The sequence below is a fragment of the Oncorhynchus masou genome, chromosome 6 (assembly GCF_036934945.1).
Source record: "Oncorhynchus masou masou isolate Uvic2021 chromosome 6, UVic_Omas_1.1, whole genome shotgun sequence".
NCBI classification, from domain to species: domain Eukaryota; kingdom Metazoa; phylum Chordata; class Actinopteri; order Salmoniformes; family Salmonidae; genus Oncorhynchus; species Oncorhynchus masou.
Window position 1 is genome coordinate 59268381 of NC_088217.1, and position 21397 is coordinate 59289777.

Here is a 21397-nt window from a genome sequence, read left to right on the forward strand (position 1 = left end):
TTACATGTATTTCACTACAGTTCTAAAGAAAATAATGTACTTTTTATTCCATACATTTTCCCTGACACCCAAAAGTACTTGCTACATTTCAAATGCTTAGCAGGACAGGAAAATGGTCCAATTCACACGCTTATCAAGAGAACATCCCTGGTCACCCCAACTGTCTCTGGTCTGGCGAACTCACTAAACAAGAATGCTTTGTTTGTAAATTATGTCTGAGTTTTGGAGAGTACTTCTGGCTATAAGTAAAAAATATATTAATAATTGCGCCATCTGGTTTGCCTAGTATAAGGAATTTGACCTCATACTTTTATACTTCAGTATATTTCAGCAAGTACATTTACTTTTAATACTTAACTATATTTAAAACCAAATAGTTTTTGATTTGCACTCAAGTATTATTTTACTGGGTGACTTTTACTCAAGTCATTTTCTATGAAAGTATCTTTACTTTTACTCAAGTATGACAATTGGGTACTTTTTCCACCAGAGTAGTGGTTACAATCTGGTACATAGCATACAGGTGAATATATTGACAAAAGTGACCTTGTCCGAGAAAGATTTGCTCAGTATCAAAACTCACTTGCAGGATAAGCCTACACAGAACACAGACCTTATATGAAGCAGTTCTAAAATCCTCTATGGTAAAATGTAATGGTGGAAAAACGATTGGAATCATTTCCGGGTGTCACCGCTAGGCTTTATGGGTATTATGACTCGTATTGTGGTCCTCAATTCCCGCAGGGATCACGTTCCCATAGCCCTATTATAAATGTATGAAGTCAGTCTACTGTACAATGCTATGGAAAGCCTCTTCTGAGTGGCATATATTTCACGAGACACTGTTTTTTAGGCATAATTTTCTGAAAATCTGAGATGAGTTCACTTCCCCCAGGGATCACTTTCACATTCTAAAAATGGGAATATCTCAATTGTATCGTCCTCGCGTCTTTTCTCTTCGTCTCCTCACAACACATTGGAGGAGAAGGTCAGGGGGCGGTACCTCTGGTTTTCTCATCCAATGGCTTTTGAGAAGGAGACAAGGGGAAAGGAGAGATAGCGTTGTTGAGCCATTGAGATCGTCCCAATGAGTAACATAAACAGCCGTGCCTCTCGCAAGTCTCGTTTTCGGTCAAACATTGCTTTCGATTCATAACTTTCCGAAAGATGGCTGGTTTAGAGCTTTTGTATAGCTGCGTAGCAGGCAATATTACCTGTCCACAAGACGTCGTCGTGTGTTTTGTTCACTGGGAAATTGTAAAGAGTGGGTACAAATGCCTTGGGTTAGGAGATGAGGTGAGTGTGATGCCTGCAGGCTACAAATGGATTTAATTTATAATTCCATGTTTCTCTGACTCTAAGTGCTTTAGAGTTTACGGACAATGTCCCAATTTGTTAACAACGCCAGATTAGCCGTCTGACATGTATCCTCGCTAACCAACTACAGCTGGCTAGTTAATTTACAAGCATATATATATATGTTTGTACTCTTGTCAATTGGCTAAATTAGCTAGCTATTGCTAACGTTAGTTAGCAAGGCATGTCAGACTGCTAATCTGTCGCTGGTAGCCAGTTGTGATGGTGTCAGCAAACTGGATTGACAAATCAATACATTTCTTTAATTTGTATGAATGCCCATATGTAAATAATACTAATTATTTTGCTTATGTGGATGTGTTTTGTGAATTAGCTTGGCAATCAGGTCTCTATTTAGATTTTGTAACACGCTAATCAGACAATATACGATAGGTATGACCAAACGATAATACTATTTACTGGTCCAATTACGTTGGTAACCAGTTTATAATTGCAATAAGGCACCTCGTGGGTGTGTGGTATATGGCCAATATACCACGGCTAAGGGCTGTATTGCATAAATTAACCACCTGCAACTGGACACTTTTTTTTAGAAGATGCACGTTTGACCGAAACGAGAACGAAGATTTATCGCCTAGTTACAGTTTATTGAAATGCCGTGCTACGCCTAACCTTACCTAACATGTAACCCCCAATTACAATGGATGCCACATTTGTTTGTTTAACTCAACTTTGCTCTTACAATCTGTAGCTAGGACCGTCATTCTTTGTATCTGATCCATCTATGAATATGTGTGGTTACATTCTTTCAGCCTCATTCTTAGTTTACATTTTAAAAAGTTGTGGGGTTAACATTGGGCTGAAACACTAATGATTGTGACTTTAAATAGTTATCTTGAGAGGGTCTGGCGTTATGCAACATGACACGTTACGATGCATACCTGTAATTATGAATGAATACATCTGCTATTTACATTTAATTCAGCCTCGGAGTGGTGACAAGAAGTCGGAGTTGCTTCCTACAGGGTGGAATGACAGCAAGGAATTGTACACCCTGCGGTACAAGTCAAATGATGACAAGTCTAATTTCTTGGTCAAAGCCATCACTGTGGATTCCACCTTGATCTTCAACTTAATGGTAACTATACAGCTATTCAAAATGTTATTTCAAGTCTTAAGTGGTTATTTCTAAGAAATGTAGTTAGACAACATCTACAATAGGCCTAAGTGTGACTCTTTTCTATTGTGTCAGGACTCGGCCACTGAACAGGTGTCAGACCTGACAATGAATGTCAGTGATTATGTGGATGCAGATCATTTGCAGACATTTGAAAGGTTGGTCAGTATGTCATATTTTTGGGGATGTATTGAAGTCTTGCTCAATTTGAACCATACTTAATGGAGCAAAAGTGACGAACAACAGATTTAAGTATTTGGCTAAGGAAATCCACTGGACCACACGTACAACACTCTTTTAATATTTTTTTTTCACACCAAAAAATTGTGACTTACTGAAATACTACTCCATATTATAGGCCATGCTGTAAATCGTTCTATTACACCTTTCTTGCTTTGTTGCCTAGAGTCTTCGATGAGGCCTGGCTAAGTCCAAATATCCCAACTTCAAGTAAATATTTCTCATCAATCCCTTTTACTGAACAAAAATAGAAACCCAACATGTGAAGAATAAAAGATCCCAGAAATGTTCAATATGCACAAAGCATATCTCTAATTTTGTGTTTCTATCCCTTTTAGTGAGCATTTCTCCTTTGCCAAGATAATCCGTCCACCTGACAGGGGTGGCATATTGAGAATTTTTTATTTTAACTAGGCAAGTCGGTTAAGAACAAATTCTTATTTTCAATGACGGCCTAGGAACAGTGGCTTACCTGCCTTGTTCAGGGGCAGAATGACATTTGTACCTTGTCAGCTCAGGGATTTGATCTTACAACCTTTTGGTTACTAGTCCAATGCTCTAACAGCTAGGCTACCTGTCGCCCCTGATTAAAACGCATGATCATTACACAGGTGCACCTTGTGCATGGACAATAAAAGGCCACTCTAAAATGTGCAGTTTTGCTGACTGGGAATGTCCACCAGAGCTCTTGCCAGAAAATGCAATGTTCATTTCTCTACCATAAGCTGCCTCCAACGTCCTTCTAGAGAATTTGGCAGTACATCCAGCCGGCCCCACAACCGCAGACCACATGTAACCACATCAGCCCAGGACCTCCTTATCCTGCTTCTTTACCGACATGGATTGTCTGAGACCAGCCACCCGCAAAGCTGATAAAACAGTGAGTTTGCACAACTGAAGAATTTCTGTACAAACTGTCAGAAACCGTCTCCGGTAAGCTAATCTGCTTGCTTGTCATCCATACCAGGGTCTTGGCCTGACTGCAGTTTGGCGTCATAACTGACTTCAAATGCTTGCCTTTGATGGCCACTGACATGCTAGAGAAGAGAGCTCTTCATGGATGAATCCCTGTTTCAACTGTACTGGGCAGATGATGTCGTGTGAGTGAGAGGTTTGCTGATGTCAACATTGTGAACTGAGTGCCCCATGGTCGGGTTTTGGTATGGGCATGCGTAAGCTACGGACAACAAACATGCTTTCTTTTTATCGATGGCAATTTGAATGCACAGGGATGCCGTGATGAGATCCTGAGGCCCATTTTTGTGCCGGTCATTTGCCACATCACCTCTTGTTTCAGCATGACCACGTGTCTCAAGGATCTGTACACAATTCCTGAGAGCCAAAAATTTCCCAGTTCTTCCATGGCCTGCATACTCTCCAGACATGACACCCATTGAGCATGTTTGGGATGCTGTGGATCGATGTCTATGACAGCATGTTCCAGGAACCACCAATGTCCAGAAACTCCTCACAACATTCTACTGGTGCCTAATCAGCTCCATGTGAAGGAGATATCGCGCTGCATGAGACAAATGGTGGTCACGCCAGATATGAACTGTTTTTCTAATCCATGCCCCTCCTTTAACCTCTAGCGTCGAGCAATCCCGTATCCGGGAGCGTAATCATAGCCTCAACCTCATTAGCATACCGCAACGTTAACTATTCATGAAAATCGCAAATGAAATGAAATAAATATATTGGCTCACAAGCTTAGCCTTTTGTTAACAACACTGTCATCTCAGATTTTCAAAATATGCTTTTCAACCATAGCTACACAAGCATTTGTGTAAGAGTATTGATAGCTAGCATAGCATTAAGCCTAGCATTCAGCAGGCAACATTTTCAAAGTATTCAAATAAAATAATTTACCTTTGAAGAACTTCGGATGTTTTCAATGAGACTCTGTTAGATAGCAAATGTTCAGTTTTTCCAAAGATTATTTGTGTAGGAGAAATCGCTCCGTTTTGTTCATCACGTTTGGCTAAGAAAACCCCCCGAAAATTCAGTCATTACAACGCCAAACTTTTTTCCAAATTAACTCCATAATATCGACAAACATGACAAATGTTGTTTAGAATCAATCCTCAAGGTGTTTTTCACATATCTATTCGATGATAAATAATTTGTGGCAGTTGCCTTTCTCCTCTGAACCAAATGAAAAGTGGATGCGGCTGGAGATTGCACAATTTCGACGGATGACACCAAGCTGACACCTGGTAAATGTAGTCTCTTATGGTCAATCTTCCAATGATATGCCTACAAATACGTCAATGCAGCAGACACCTTGGGGAAACGACAGAAAGTGTGGGATCATTCCTGTCAATTATATGCATAGTCGCATCTTTTCGTGACAAAATATCTTGTTTAAAACGTGAATGTTTTTTTATCTAAAAATTAAGAGCGCCCCCTATATCGAAGTAGGTAAGGTATCTGTGACCAATGGACGCGTATCTCTATTCAGTCATGTGATTTGGCACTGACAAGATGGTCGCTTCGGGTTCTTAGGAAACTATGCATTATTTTTTTACGTATTATTTCTTACTGTTACCCCAAGAAATCTTAAGTCTTGTTACATACAGCTAGGAAGAACTATTGGATATACAGTGGGGCAAAAAGTGTTTAGTCAGCCACCAATTGTGCAAGTTGTCCCACTTAAAAATATGAGAGGCCTGTAATTTTCATCATAGGTACACTGCAACTATGATAGACAATGAGGGAAAAAAAATCCAGAATATCACATTGTAGGATTTTTAATGAATTTATTTGCAAATTATGGTGGAAAATAAGTATTTGGTCAAAAAACAAACAAGCAAGATTTGTCTCTCACAGACCTGTAACGTCTTCTTTAAGAGGCTCCTCTGTCCTCCACTCGTTACCTGTATTAATTGCACCTGTTTGAACTTGTTATCAGTATAAAAGACACCTGTCCACAACCTCAAACAGTCACACTCCAAACTCTACTATGACCAAAGAGCTGTCAAAGGACACCAGAAACAAAATTGTAGACCTGCACCAGGCTGGGAAGACTGAATCTGCAATAGGTAAGCAGCTTGGTTTGACGAAATCAACTGTGGGAGCAATTATTAGGAAATGGAAGACATACAAGACCACTAATAATCTCCCTCGATCTGGGGCTCCACGCAAGATCTCACCCCGTGGGGTCAAAATGATCACAGGAACGATGAGCAAAAATCCCAGAATCACACGGGGGGACCTAGTGAATGACCTGCAGAGAGCTGGGACCAAATTAACAAAGCCTACCATCAGTAACACACTACGCCGCCAGGGACTCAAATCCTGCAGTGCCAGACGTGTCACCCCTCCCTGCTTAAGCCAGTACATGTCCAGGCCCGTCTGAAGTTTGCTAGAGAGCATTTGGATGATCCAGAAGAAGATTGGGAGACTGTCATATGGTCAGATGAAACCAAAATATAACTTTTTGGTAAACTCAACTCGTCGTGTTTGGAAGACAAAGAATGCTGAGTTGCATCCAAAGAACACCATACCTACTGTGAAGCATGGAGGTGGAAACATCATGCTTTGGGGCTGTTTTTCAAAGGGACCAGGTTGACTGATCCGTGTAAAGGAAAGAATGAATGGGGCCATGTATTGTGAGATTTTGAGTGAAAACCTCCTTCCATCAGCAAGGGCATTGAAGATGAAACGTGGCTGGGTCTTTCAGCATGACAATGATCCCAAACACACCGCCCGGGCAACGAAGGAGTGGCTTTGTAAGAAGCATTTCAAGGTCCTGGAGCGGCCCAGCCAGTCTCCAGATCTCAACCCCATAGAAAATCTTTGGAGGAAGTTGAAAGTCCGTGTTGCCCAGCAACAGCCCCAAAACATCACTGCTCCAGAGGAGATCTCCATGGAGGAATGGGCCAAAATACCAGCAACAGTGTGTGAGAACCTTGTGAAGACTTACTAAAAACGTTTGACCTCTGTTATATACCCTTTGTTGGCAATGACAAAGTATTGAGAAACTTTTGTTATTGACCAAATACTTATTTTCCACCATTTGCAAATAAATTCATCAAATCCTACAATGTGATTTTTCTGGATATTTTTTTTCACATTTTGTCTGTCATAGTGCATGGTGTACCTATGATGAAAATTACAGGTCTTGTCTTTTTAAGTGGGATAACTTGCACAATTGGTGGCTGACTAAACACTTTTTGCCCCACTGTAAGAGCAATGTCAACTTACCAACATTACAACCAGGAATACGACGTTCCCAAGCGTATCCTTGGTTTGGACCACCACCCAGGACAATGGCTCAGAGCCCAGTAGGCGACCCAAAACAACGCCGGCCTTCTGGCCAGGCTCCTTAGACGGGATCACTTCTCCCGAGTATACTACTCGCCTGTGTCCAGTCTCTTGACAACAAGGTAGACGCAATTCGAGCAAGAGTTGCCTTCCAGAGAGACTAACATTCTCTGTTTCATGGAAACATGGCTCACTCATGATATGTTATTAAAGTCGGTACCGCCACCTGGATTCTTCACGCATCAAAACCAACATCTCTGGTAAGAAGTGCGGGAGTGTATGCCTTATGATTAACGAGTCGGTGTGATTATAACAACATACAGGAACTCAAGTCCTTTTGTTCACCGAAACTAGAATTCCTTATAATCAAATGCCGACCGCATTATCTACCAAGAGAATGCTCTTCCATTATAATCACAGCCCTGTGTATTCCACCCCCCCACCAAGCAGACACCTCAACTGCCCTGAAAGAACCTCATTGGACTCGATGTAAACTGGAAACAACATATCCTGAGGCTGCATTTATTGTAGCTGGGGATTTTAACAAAGCTACTCTGAAAATAAGGCTCCCAAAATTTAATCAGCATATCAAATGCGCGACCCAGGCAGGCAGCATTCTAGATCATTGCTACTCTAACTTCTGCGACGCATGCAAAGCCCTCCTTTCGGCAAATCTGACCGACTCCATTGTGTTGCTCCCAGCCTATAGACAGAAACTAAAACGGGAAACGCCTGTGCTCAGGTCTGGTCAACGCTGGTCCGACTAATCAGATTCCACTCTTAAAGATATGTTAAGGTTAGCCTCAGACAACATTGAGATATCAGCATATATATGCTGATTCGATGAGCGAGCTTAATAGCAAGTGCATCGGTGATGTTGTACCCACGGTGACTATTAAAACCTTCCCTCAATCAGAAACCGTGGGTTGATGGCAGCATTCGCTCAACTGAAAGCGCGTGCCACTGCTTTTTATCATGGCGAGGCGACCGTAAACATGAGCGAATACAAAGTGTAGCTATGCCCTCCACAATGCAATCAAACAAGCCAAGTGTCCGTATAGAGACAAAGTAGAGTCGCAATTCAATGGCTCAGACACGAGAGTTATGTTGTAGGGTCTACAGAAAATCACTGATTACAAAAAGACAGCCAGCCCCGCTGCGGACACAGTCTTGCTCCCAGACAAACCTAACAACCTCTTTGCTTGCTTTGAGGACAATACAGTTCCACTGACACGGCCCGCTACCAAAACCTGCGCGCGTTCCTTCACCGCAGCCAACGTGAGTAACATTTAAACGTGTTAACTCTCACAAGGCTGCCGGACCAGACTGCATCCCTAGCAGAGTCCTCAGTGCATGCCCAAACTAGCTGGCTGGTGTGTTTACGGACATAATCCATCCTGAGCCCATTCTGCTGTTCCCACATGTTGCAAGAGGGCCATCATGGTTCCTGTTCCCAACTGAGGTAAACGACTCACTTCCATCATCATGAATCGCTTTGAGACTAGTCAAGGATCATATCACCTCAACCTCAACCCCACCTCCACCCACTCCAACTTGCTTACCGCCCCAATAGGTCCACAGATGTCACAATTGCAAGCACACTGCCCTAACCCACGTGGACAGGAGGAATACTTATGTGAGAATGCTGTTCATCGATTACAGCTCAGCATTTAACATCATAGTACCCTCCCAACTTGTCATTAAGCTCGAGACCATCGGTCTCGACCCCGTCCTGTGCATCTGGGTCGTGGACTTTCTGACAGGCCGCCATCAGGTGGTGAGGGTAGGAAACATCACTACCCGCTGATCCTCAACACTGGGGCCCCACTAGGGTGCGTTCTCAGCCCTCTTCTGTACTCCATGTTCACCCATGACTGCGTGGCCATGCACGCCTCCAACTCAATCATCAAGTTTACAGATGACACTACAGTGGTAGGCTTGATTACCAACAACAACGAGACGGCCTATAGGGAGGAGTTGAGGGTCCTCAGTGTGGTGGCAGGAAAATAACCCCACTCAACATCAACAAAACACAGAAGATGATTGTGGACTTCAAGAAACAGCAGAGGGAGTACCCCCCCCCCTATCCACATTGACGGGACAGTAGTGGAGAAGGTGGAAGGTTTTCAGTTCCTGGGCGTACACATCACAGACAAACTGAAATGGTCCACCCACACACAGTGTTGTGAAGAAGGTGCAACAGTGTCTCTTCAACCTCAGGAGGCTGAAGAAATTGGGCTTTTCACCAAAAACACTCAAACCTTTACAGATGCACAATCGAGAGTATTCTGTCAGGCTGTATCACCGCTTAGGATGGCAACCGCTCAGCCCACGACCGTAAGGCTCTCCAGAGGGTCGTGCGGTCTTCACAACGCATCACCGGGGGTCAAGGTACCTTCCCTTCAGGACACCTGCACCACTCGATGTCACGGGAAAACCAAAAAGATAATCAAGGGCAACAACCACCCGAGCCACTGCCTGTTCACCCCGCTATCATCCAGAAGGCGAGGTCAGTACAGGTGCATCAAAGCTGGGACAGAAGCTGTTTTTCAGTCTCTCGATCTCAAGGCCATCAGACTGTTAAACAGCCACCACTAACATTGAGTGGCAGCTGCCAACATACTGACTCAAATCTCTAGCCACTTTAATAATAAAAAATGGGATATAATGTATCACTAGTCACTTTAATCAATGCCACTTACCCTACATTACTCATCTCATATGTACAGTGGGGAGAACAAGTATTTGATACACTTTTTTTTTCTTCCTACTTACAAAGCATGGAAAGGTCTGTAATTTGTCATAGGTACACTTCAACTGTGAGAGAAGGAATCTAAAACACAAATCACATTGTGTGATTTTTAAGTAATTCATTTGCATTTTACTGCATGACATAAGTATTTGATCACCTACCTACCAGTAAGAATTCTGGCTATCACAGACTTGTTAGTTTTTCTTTAAGAAGCCCTCCTGTTCTCCACTCATTACCTGTATTAACTGCACCTGTTTGAACTCGTTACCTGTATAAAAGACACCTGTCCACACACTCAATCAAACAGACTCCAACCTCTCCACAATGGCCAAGACCAGAGAGCTGTGTAAGGACATCAGGGATAAAATTGTAGACCTGCACAAGGCTGGGATGGGCTACAGGACAATAGGCAAGCAGCTTGGTGAGAAGGCAACAGCTGTTGGCGCAATTATTAGAAAATGGAAGAAGTTCAAGATGACGGTCAATCACCCTCGGTCTGGGGCTCCATGCAAGATCTCACCTCGTGGGGCATCAATGATCATGAGGAAGGTGAGGGATCAGCCCAGAACTACACGTCAGGACCTGGTCAATGACCTGAAGAGAGCTGGGCCGTCATGGATTAAATTCCTGCAGCGCACGTAAGGTCCCCCTGCTCAAGCCAATGCATGTCCAGGGCCGTCTGAAGTTTGCCAACGACCATCTGGATGATCCAGAGGAAGAATGGGAGAAGGTCATGTGGTCTGATGAGACAAAAATAGAGCTTTTTGGTCTATACTCTACTCGCTGTGTTTGGAGGAAGAAGCATGAGTACAACCCCAAGAACACCATCCCAACCATGGAAGTGGAAACATCATTCTTTGGGGATGCTTTTCTGCAAAGGGGACAGGACGACTGCACCGTATTGAGGGGAGGATGGATGGGGCCATGTATCGCGAGATCTTGGCCAACAACCTCCTTCCCTCAGTAAGAGCATTTGAAGATGGGTCGTGGCTGGGTCTTCCATCATGACAATGACCCGAAACACACAGCCAGGGCAACTAAGGAGTGGCTCCATAAGAAACATCTCAAGGTCCTGGAGTGGCGTAGCCAGTCTCCAGACCTGAACCCAATAGAACATCTTTAGAAGGAGGTGACTTTCTGGATTTTTGTTTTAGATTCCATCTCTCACAGTTGAAGTGTACCTATGATAAAAATTATAGACCTCTACATGCTTTGTAAGTAGGAAACCTGCAAAATCGGCAGTGTTATCAAATACTTGTTCTCCCCACTGTATATACTGTGCTTTATACCATCTACTGCATCTTACCTATGCCTCACGGCCATCGCTCATCCATATATTTATGTACATATTTTTATTCATTCCTTTACACTTTGTGGTAAAATTGTTACATTACTGCACGGTCGGAACAAGAAGCAGAAGCATTTCGCTGCACTCGCATTAACATCTGCTAACCATGTGTATGTGACCAATAAAATTTGATTTGAAATCCATAGATTAGGACCTAATCAATTGCCTGTTATCTTTATGAACTCAATAAACCCTTTTATTGTTGCTCGTGTTTCTATATTTTTGTTCAGTGTAGCTACAATGACAAGTATGAATCAAAGCTCCTTGTGACAAAATACATTTTCATGCATTACAATTTTTATTCCAGATTTGTACAGAATGAACCTTACTTATAGGAATTATATCTAAAACGTGTTGGTATTGACATGATCCTCCCCTCTGTCAGTGTATTCAAGAATGCAGAAGATTTGTCTCAGAAGGTGAAGAGCCAGCTCCTTCCCTCAGTGCCCGTGCCAAGAAAGGAAGAAAAGAGGAGTAGCAGAGAGAGAGACTCCCAGCCGGACAGTGACCCTCTCCGCATTCCCACAAGGCATCCACAGAGTAGTAGGCAGCCTAACTGGTTTGTACAACATACCTTACTATATTGTTCTTCAACTAGTGAATGTTGGGCCAGTTGATGTTCACCTTTAGTAAAGAAGAACATGACTTGAATATCCCTACTGTACTATATCAGCTGTAGTCACTGATTTATACTGACTGTTTAGCCTAGTAACATTACAAAATGGTATTTATGTTTATGTTACTCGTTTCAGGAAAGTAGGTGATGCACATCACTAATTTACAGGAGTGGCATTTGAATGTAAACACTTTGTGTCCAATTTAAAAAATTCTCCAGTAGAAGGCCTTGCTTTTATTTCTTAACTCGCAACCATAAGCTAATTTGTTATTGGCTTTCCATTAACTTGTAAATAATGACTACGTTTTATTTTCATGTAATAATGAATACAGATTAGCTTAAGTGAAGACGTCAGCTATATGATGTGGTCATTATTTGAACTGGCTAGCCAGCTTACTTAACGTTATCTAGCTAGCTAACAAGCTTGAAATGAACCAAAACATTGTTTAGAAGTTTCTTTTAGTTGCCTGGTTTGTATATTGACATACATTTTTAAAAGGATTGGTTTATTGGTGGTAAAATACACCAATTATGCTATTTTGGACCACCAGGACAAGTTTGATGTCGAAGATAAAATGTCACTGACAACTGTCAACAGATATATCAATAGACACGGTATAAACCAGCACTTTAGTCTTAATCTGTTTATTTAGTACACTACCGTACTCACTCTGTTTAGCACATGGCCTCATTTGAATCCTTAAAGACATGGGTGGGGCTAAAGCTTAAGAGCGTGTGAACGATGCTGACTGGTTGTAGACAGAGCTCTCCAGTAGGTGTACCAAAACATTCAAGAGCCATTTTCTCAGAAGTGGGGTTTATAAACTTTCAGAGCAGAATTACTGTCCCATTATTTCTCAACTCTAGTGTATGATATACAATTTATGATTTCTCAATCTTTTTTCCAATGTAAACAATTTCAATTTTTGCTACATAAGACCGACTAGAGCCGTTCGGTCACATATGATAGGGTAGGTTAAAGCTTCACACAGTAGTCTGTCAACTGTTTTGATTTACTATGATTACTATAACTTGATGGACAGAATTTAATTTAAATGTACACTAAATGTACACTGAGTATACATAACATGACTAGGTTTCACCTATGTTCTGTTATTGATTTCACATGTTAAATCCACTTCAATCAGTGGGGAGGAGAAGGTTCAAGAAAGATTTTTAATCCTTGAGACATGGATTGTGTATGTGTGCGCTATTCAGGGTGAATCGGCAAGAGAAAAGATTTAAGTGCCTTTGAACCGGGTATGGTAGCCGTGCTCACCAGTTTGTGTGTCAAGATCTGCAATACTGCTGTGTTTTTCATACTCAACAGTTTCCTGTGTGTATCAAGAATGGTCCACCACCCAAAGGACATCCAGCCAACTTGCCACAACTGTGGGAAGCATTGGCGTCAACATGGGCCAGCAATCCATGCTCTGAAGAATTGAGGCTGTTCTGATGGCCAAATGTTTTGCAACTCAATGTTAGGAAGGTGTTCTTATGTTTGGTATACTCAGTTTATTTAAACAGGGAATCCCATTGTGACCAATGCATCTTTTACAAGGGAGCCCTGTACATAATCATACATATTTACAATTCCAATGTAATAAACATTTACAAGTGAATTTAATTAATTTGCAAAACACGATCATGGAAAACTAAACGCATTACTAAGTTAAAAAAAAAAAAGTCTTCAAACCGCTGTCTGAACTGCACCAAAACATCCTACTTCAAAGTTCTGAGATCAGTCCACAAGTAAGGTGCAAAAAAAAAAAAGTAAATCTGTTTTTATCTCAGTGGAGATGGCGGGATCTCCAGAGTTAGTCATCCCTGTGATTGGATCTGGTGACTCTTTCTGTAATTTATCAATGAAGTAAGGTATGGGTTGTTACGGTCACTGTATTACCTGGTCATTAGTCTACAAAATTTGATAACTGCCTGGTACTCTGTCCCTCTAATCACTGACAATAATGCAAATCTAATCTCGAACTTCATGAGTGGTCATGTTGAGCAACATTTCTATAGGCTATGCAACTTTCCTAATATTAAGCACATTGCTTCTCTTTACAGCAGGAGTATAGCCTACCTGGCTGGCATGAAAATGAACCATGGGAAAATTGTCCTCCATTCGCTACATAAGTGCATAGATGACATTTATTTTTTTCCCCGCTGCCCGTTTTGAAATGGGTGCATGATAATGGTCTTTTCTAAATCGAAACAAATTTCACATGTATAGTTGACGTTTACATACACTTAGGTTGGAGTCATTGAAACTTGTTTTTCAACCACTCCACACATTTTATTGTTAACAAACTATAGTTTTGGCAAGTTGGTTAGGATATCTACTTTGTGCATGACACATCATTTTCCCAACAATTATTTCACTAATCTCCCATTCGCTGCTGCTAGAAAAACATCCCCACAGCATGATGCTGCTACCCATCCTTCACCGTAGGGATGGTGCCAGGTTGCCTCCAGACAAGACCAAAGAGTTCAACCATGGCTTCATCAGACCAGAGTATCTTGTTTCTCATGGTGCCTTTTGGCAAACTCCAAGTGTGCTGTTGTGCCTTTTTTACTGAGGAGTGTCTTTTTCCTGGCCACTACCATACAGACCTGATTGGAGTGCTGCAGAGATGGTTGTCCTTCTGGAAGGTTCTCCCATCTCCAAGGAGGAACTCTGTCAGAGTGACTATTGGGTTCTTGGTCACCTCCCTGACCAAGTCCCTTCTCTTGCGATTGAGCAGTTTGGCCGGGCGGCCAAATCTGGAACCATCAAGGCACACTTCCTAAACTTCTTCCATTTAAGAATTATGAAGGCCACTGTGTCTTGGGGACCTTCAATTCTGCAGAAATGTTTTGGTACCCTTCCCCAGATCTGTGCCTCGAAACAATCATGTCTCTGAGCTCTACGGACAATTCCTTCAACCTCATGGCTTGTTTTTTGCTCTGACATGCACTGTCAACTGTGGGGCTTTTAATTTTTATTATTTTTAATGTATAGATGTGTGCTTTTCCAAATCATGTCTTAAGTTGGATTTACCACCGGTGGAGTCCAAGATGAAGAAACATCTCAAGGATGATCAATGGAAACAGGGTGCACCTGATCTCATTAGCATTTTTTGTTGTCAATTAGCAAATATTTCTAAATCTGTTAGCTTTGTCGTTGTGTGCTTTTTTTTAACTTAAAAAATAAAAAGTGGTCCAGAATAAGGCTAAGACTGGAAAAGGTTAAGGGGTCTGAATACATTCTGAATTAACTGTAAGGTCCCAGAGTTGACAGTGTGTCAGAGCAGAAACTATTCCATGAAGTCCAAGGAACTATCCATAGCTATGAGAGAATTGTGATGAGACATAAATCTGTGGTGTTTCCAAGAGTACAGTGGTCTCCATTGGCTTCAGAACAAGAATGTCAAAGGTCTTTAGTGGCCCAGACTTGAATCCCATTTTAAATTCTGGGGAAATACTTGATTGCCATTCACTGCCACTCCCCATCTGCCTTAACAGAGCTTGAGAATCTCCCAGGAAGAATGGGAGAAAATCCAGATGTGTAAAGCTGATCCAAACCTACTCAGCTGTATTTGCCAACAAAGGTGCTTCTACAAAGTATTGACTAAGGGGTGTGAATACTTATGTAAATGAGATGTTCGTACTTCATTTGCTGAAATTGCATGTGTGAGGAATCGATTTAAACCATTTGGAAATCCAGGCTGTAGCACTTATATTTGGAATAATTCAAGGGGTATGAGTACTTTCTGAAGTTAATGTAAATTTATCTGGTGTTCTTCCCAAAAAATGTAAGGTGAATGCTGTACCACTTTATAAACTTATTTTATTTATTTAACTTAAGGCAACAAAATAAAGTTTCTTCTCTAAATGGCAGTTATAGGTGTTCAAAAACGCAGGCCAATGGGCGGCATTTCTCGAGTTCAGCTCATGTCGCCTGTAGAGTCTTCTAGGGTTGCAACATTCGCCTTCATTGAAAAGGATAGTCACTCTCCTGCTGTGGGCCTTGCCACAATACACCATGAATACAAGTTTCAGTTCCAGGGTTGAAAGCTATACCGTAATTTCCAGACTATAAGCCGCTACTTTATTCCCACGCTTTGAACCTCGCGGTTTATACAATGACGCGGCTACTTTATGGATTTTTCCCGCTTTCACAAGATTCATGCCGCCAAAAAACTGAGCACCGTCACATAATGACGTAAATCGAGCGCACTCAAACTTCCCATCATTCTGATTACGGTAGTCATTTTGTCACCCTCATCATGGGTGAAAAAAAAACTTCCTCATGTTGTCACCCAGATTCACATTTGTTTATTTTGCAAGCTATAACTCACTATTTTAACAAAGTAGGTTTTAAAAGGCCATAACGTGAAGTCTGCTTTGTGATACACTCTAGTGGTGTCATGTGTTTTTCAGGCCAGACCCCATGGCTCCTTTCGCTGCAGGTGGAGCCGATCTGGATCCCTTTGGGTGAGTTTCCCTCTTGCACTCGGCAATGCTAGAACAAGAGACAATGAAGCAGGCTTGGACCATTCCTCACTATGGCTGGGCTTTTTTACCAAAAATGTTTGCACTGTACATTTGACTGCAAAGCAATTGTTTTCTTTGAATTTAAAGCACTAGGCGCTAAAGACATTAATCCAACCACTCTGACTATGTAGATGGTATTCATTTAAAGGTCTATTCAAAATTGGTTGACATTTTTAATTTACATGACTTGAATTATGCGGACAATGAAGATCAGGCTCAAATATTAGGAAAGTGGATTATTATTGAGTCACTATCACAGCAAATAGCATTTTCTATCTAATGCAATAGACCAATGACGGGCTCTGTTTCTGTGATTCCCAGTGGTCGTGGAGGAGGCATGATCGTGGACCCTTTGAGGGCTGGTTACCCCCGCTCAGGGTTTGACCCCTCTGGTGGGCTCCCTGGCATCCTGCCGCCGGGAGCTGTGCCACCCGGGGCCCGCTTTGACCCCTTTGGGCCTGTCGGAAGACACAGACCTGGGTAGGAGTTATTTTCTTGAATTTTATTTTGGGTATTACTAATGTCCACCATTTTAGAATGCATTCATAAGTAGTAGTATTCTTACATTTGTAAATGTTAGTAAACTATAAATGTCGATATTTACAGACTTTGAACTATTGATCATATTCATTATGTACAGTATTAATGTATGAACTGTACACCTTATTAATCATTAATGCATAATTGTAAAGTTGTGTAAGTAATATCTACTTATTGCTTACTAGCTTACATTTGTAGGAGTGATGGTCAATAGACTACACTGAAGAAAAATATAATGCCACATGTAAAGTTTGAGCACATGAGCTGACATAAAAGTTCCCAGAAATGTTCCATACGCATAAAGCTTTTTTTTGGTTGCACCATTTTGTTTTCATCCATGATACTGAGCATTTCTCCTTTGCCAAGATAATCCATCCACCTGATAGGTGTGCAATATCAAGAAGCTGATTTAAACAGCATGATCATTACACAGGTGCACCTTGTGTTGGGAGTAATAAAGGCCACTAAAATGTGCAGTTTTGTCACACAACACAATGGCACAGATGTCTCAAATTTTGAGGAAGCATGCAATTGGCATGCCAACTGCAGGAATGTCCACCAGCGCTGTTACCAGAGAATTTAATGATAGTTTCTCAACCATAAACAAAGGCATCTTAAACGTTGTTTTAAAGAATTTGGCTGCATGTCCAACCGGCCTCATGAACACGTAACCACGCCAGCCCAGGCCCTCCACATCCTGCTTCTTTACCTGCGGGATCGCCTGATACCAGCCACCTGATGAAACTGAGGAGTATTTTTGTCTGTAAGAAAGCCATTTGTGTGGGGGAGGGGGAGAAGTGTTTCCGATTTGGCTTGGCCTGGTTCCCCAGTGGGTGAGCCTATGCCCACCCATGGCTGCGCCCCTGCTGAGTTATGTGAAATGCATAGATTAGGACCTAATGCATTTATTTCAATTTACTGTAACTCAGTGAAATTGTGTTTTATTTTTGTTCATAATATTTAAAAATGCCTTCAATATTATTTATTTATTTATTACTACTTATAGCATCTCACCTCACTTTTATATTATGGGATTTATTTGACATGAATAAGTGCACAATAAATAACATTCCGGTGTTCAAATCAATGCAAGTGTGCCTGAGTTAGGAAAAGAGATGACTTTTCATCTGTATGTTGGGTAAGAAAGTGAAGGCTATCGTAAACACACACAGGTATTTGAGACTGACATATTGCATCTATGTAACTGAAGTCAAGGTTCAATTCTTCTAGGCTATCATCTAAGAGTGAAAAAATGGCTGTTGTGGTGGGCCGTCACAGAAATTGCCCACCAGGTATGTCTTGAGTGGGGCACTTGTCGACGAGTATTTTTGGATGTATGACTGTATTATGCTCTGGTTTTCCAGGCCAGACCCAGATCACATGCCGCCGCCAGGCTACGATGACATGTTCATGTAGAAGAAAAGGCGCTCCTCACACTTCCTGGACCACTTCCTGTCTCTCTGTGAGGAATACACACTTAGACAGGCTCTGGAACTTTGGCAAAAATATATTTAAAAAAAACTCCCACTTTGACACTTCCTGGCAGCTCAATGTGTAGTTTGTTCATGCGCATGCATGATCTGTGTGCAGATTTTTTTTTGCTTGAATTAGCAACGAAATCCCTAGTTTGAAAGTAACTGTTTTTCTGGAAGCTGTGTTGTCATTTTCCTTCATGTGGGCCAGCCCCTTAGCAATTCGGTTTCAACCAATGAGCTTCAGCCCTCGTCATGCAAGTGACCGCTAGCAAGATGCAAACAGCAGAGTGAGAGAGGGCAATAACGTGGTGCACATAGGTGACACTACCTTCCGAACTACTAGGTTAAAAAGTATACAAAAGTACTGGAGAATCCCTTTTAATAAAACTCTTTGACTAACTTGTTCAGTGTGAGGAATAAAGCTACTTTGTACAAAAAAATGTTGTTTTTTGGGGGGGGGGCTTATTTGGTGGGGATCTAATTTAAACAACATTTTGGAGTTCATAGTCAAATGTCCAAGCAGCTAATATTTGTTTTGATTTTCAAATGCTGCTTGCAAAGACGGGCTTTTGCTGCTTGTGTCCCCAAAAGTAAAATGTGAGAACCTGTCCAAATTGTTTTACAATCTTAAGTCGTTAGGAAACACCTACAGCATTAGAACTTAATGATTGATCCAGGTTATGTCTGCGACCCAACTTAACATAATAGTTTGCTTTTACTGACATCTTATTAAAATGTTTTTCAGACTTCACTGGTTTATGTCCAGCAAAATGTTGTAGTAAAATATTTATTACATTCTGGGTTTTTATCACTATTTTAATTGTGTTTAAAAAACAACTCTGGAATGCAAAACACTGTAGAATGAGTAAGCTACATTAGAAGTTGTCAAATACTCAATTTGAATAACGGCCTTCAGTGAGCTCAGGAAATCCTGCCCTCTATTTTTAGTCACAGTATATCAATTTCTTTGCTCCATCTATTACAACTCACCTTCACAAGAGCATAAAATTAAGTATGTAGCAAATGCGTTCACTATTGAGAAAAGAGATGCCAAAGGGTCATTTTCTTCCCTTTTTCTAGAACTTTCATACCACGAAATCTGAGTGGATATAAGTTTATCCCAGCATAATGGGATATGTCTGGACAATCGATGATTCCCATAAATGTACATTTTCCAAAAATTGTAGATACAGATTTCTGCAAGATGAAATTAACATGAACACTAAAAAGTAGGTATCCTCAGATTGCCTTGCTGTCCATCATGAATACATCATAAATACACAGTTTTCACAGAGAAATTGTATTCACATAGCTAGCTGATGCTCTGCCTGTGTTCTCTAAGGTCTATGTCTGCGCCCCCTTGAATCGAATTAGCATAATAAAAATCCACAATCTGTTTCAATTCGTTTTTTGCTTTGGATTTGTCTCAATCGACCTTATCCTCCTTTGTCGCACGTCTGCGGTGAAAGGTAACAGAGCTAGAGCGGTTTTTGTCAAGACCATGAGACATCCTGAAAATCGGTCTTCTCACAAAATCGTCTCTAGCGTCCGAACGGTTTGGCCTGTAAACTATTGCTTGTGGGGGTAGAGCAAAAACAGAGTATCTTGGGACTCGTCTGAAGTCAATACAGCCATAGTGTAGGGCTACACACTAATATGACCCCTTGGTGCAAAGGTGAGACTCTCACGAACACGTACATGTCGGTTGTTTTGCTTTAGGCCTCGCAAGACTCATCTGAAGGTCCCCCGGTACCAGTTTAAAAAATTAATGGAAGTATGTATGGAGACTGTTTAGAGTTTAAAATGAAGAGAAATGATATATATTTTATATACAGTGCATTCGGAAAGTACTCCTACCCCTTGACTTTTTCCACATTTTGTTATTAAATTAGTCTTCTCAAATGGATTACATTTTTTTCCTCAATCTACACACAACGCCCCTTAATGACCAATTAAAAACAGTCTTTTAGAGATTTTTTGCCAAAGGATAAAACACAAATTAATTTATTAAAGTATTCAGACCCTTTTACTCAGTACTTTGTTAAAGCACCGTTGGCAGTGATTACTGCCTCGAGTCGTCTTGGGTATGACGCTACAAGAATGGCACACTAGTATTTAGGGAGTTTCTTCTTCTCTGCAGATCATCTCATGCCCCGTCAGGTTGAATGGGGAGTGTCGCTGCTCAGCTATTTTCAGGTCTCTCCAGAGATGTGATATCGGGTTCAAGTCCGAGCCATGCCTGGGCCACTCAAGGACATTGAGACTTGTCCTGAAGCCACTCCTGCATTGTCTTGGCTGTGTGCTTAGGGTCATTGTCTTGTTGAAAGGTGACCCTTCGCCCCAGTCTGAGGTCCTGAGCACTCTGGAGCAGGTTTTCATCAAGGAATTTTCTACTCTGCTCCATTCATATTTCCCTCGATCCCGACTAGTCTCCCAGTCCCTGCCGCTGAAAAACATCCCCACAGCATGATGCAGCCATCACCATGCTTCACCGTAGGAATGGTGCCAGGTTTCTTCCATACGTGATGCTCGGCATTCAGACAAAGAGTTCAATCCTGGTTTCATCAGGACTGAGAATCTCGTTTCTCATGGTCTGAGAGTCTTTTATATGCCTTTTGGCAAATTCCAAGCGGGCTATCATGTGCCTTTTATGGAGGAGTGGCTTCTGTCTGGCCACTCTACCATACAGGCCTAATTGGTGGAGCGCTGCAGAGACGGTTGTCCTTCTGGAAGGGTCTCCCATCTCCAGAGGAACCCTGACCAGGGCCCCTGATTGCTCAGTTTGGCCGGGCTCCTAGCTCTAGGAGGAGTCTTAGTGCTTCCTAACTTCTTCCATTTGTGTTTTTGTGTCGTTGAACTCAGATTGCAATTGGACAGACAGGCTAACTTGTGTAGATGATAGCTCATAGGAACAAGGATGTTCTACATACCATGACTCAAAATGACTGCATAGAAAATAAACATTGTTATTCACAAGAGATATATATATATATATGAGCAATTTTGCAGAACTGAGGCAGCCCCCCCACATACTCCAAGTGACACAAACAAACCAGGGGCATAGTCTGTGGCATCAACGGTGACTTTCAATGTAGTGCAGATTGTGTTGATAGTCGTCTCTCCCCCAATG

General features: G+C 41.7%; 1 protein-coding gene across 2 annotated transcripts; it reads left to right on the forward strand.

Annotated features, from left to right (window-relative positions):
- Positions 1-1059: 1059 nt before the first annotated feature.
- On the forward strand, positions 1060-18337 carry psmf1 (proteasome inhibitor subunit 1). Of its 2 annotated transcripts, XM_064969276.1 has the most exons (7): positions 1064-1296; positions 2303-2455; positions 2570-2652; positions 11486-11659; positions 16139-16192; positions 16574-16732; positions 18157-18337. In XM_064969276.1, exons 1-7 carry the CDS (start codon positions 1168-1170, stop codon positions 18206-18208), a joined length of 804 nt encoding a protein of 267 aa, XP_064825348.1. In that variant the 5' UTR covers positions 1064-1167; the 3' UTR covers positions 18209-18337. The 2 variants fall into 2 exon arrangements, with proteins under 2 accessions (XP_064825349.1, XP_064825348.1); XM_064969277.1 differs by lacking the exons at positions 16139-16192; positions 16574-16732; positions 18157-18337 and adding an exon at positions 13047-16132 and having other exon boundaries at positions 1060-1296.
- The last annotated feature ends 3060 nt before the right edge of the window (positions 18338-21397 follow it).

What these genes read in the sequence shown, in the direction of transcription:
- psmf1 (XM_064969276.1), top strand. Translation starts at nt 1,168, where the DNA reads ATGGCTGGTTTAGAGCTTTTGTATAGCTGCGTAGCAGGCAATATTACC. An exon ending in GCCTTGGGTTAGGAGATGAG is followed by an intron (nt 1,297 to 2,302) that starts GTGAGTGTGATG and finishes CATTTAATTCAG; the next exon opens with CCTCGGAGTGGTGACAAGAA. An exon ending in CCTTGATCTTCAACTTAATG is followed by an intron (nt 2,456 to 2,569) that starts GTAACTATACAG and finishes CTATTGTGTCAG; the next exon opens with GACTCGGCCACTGAACAGGT.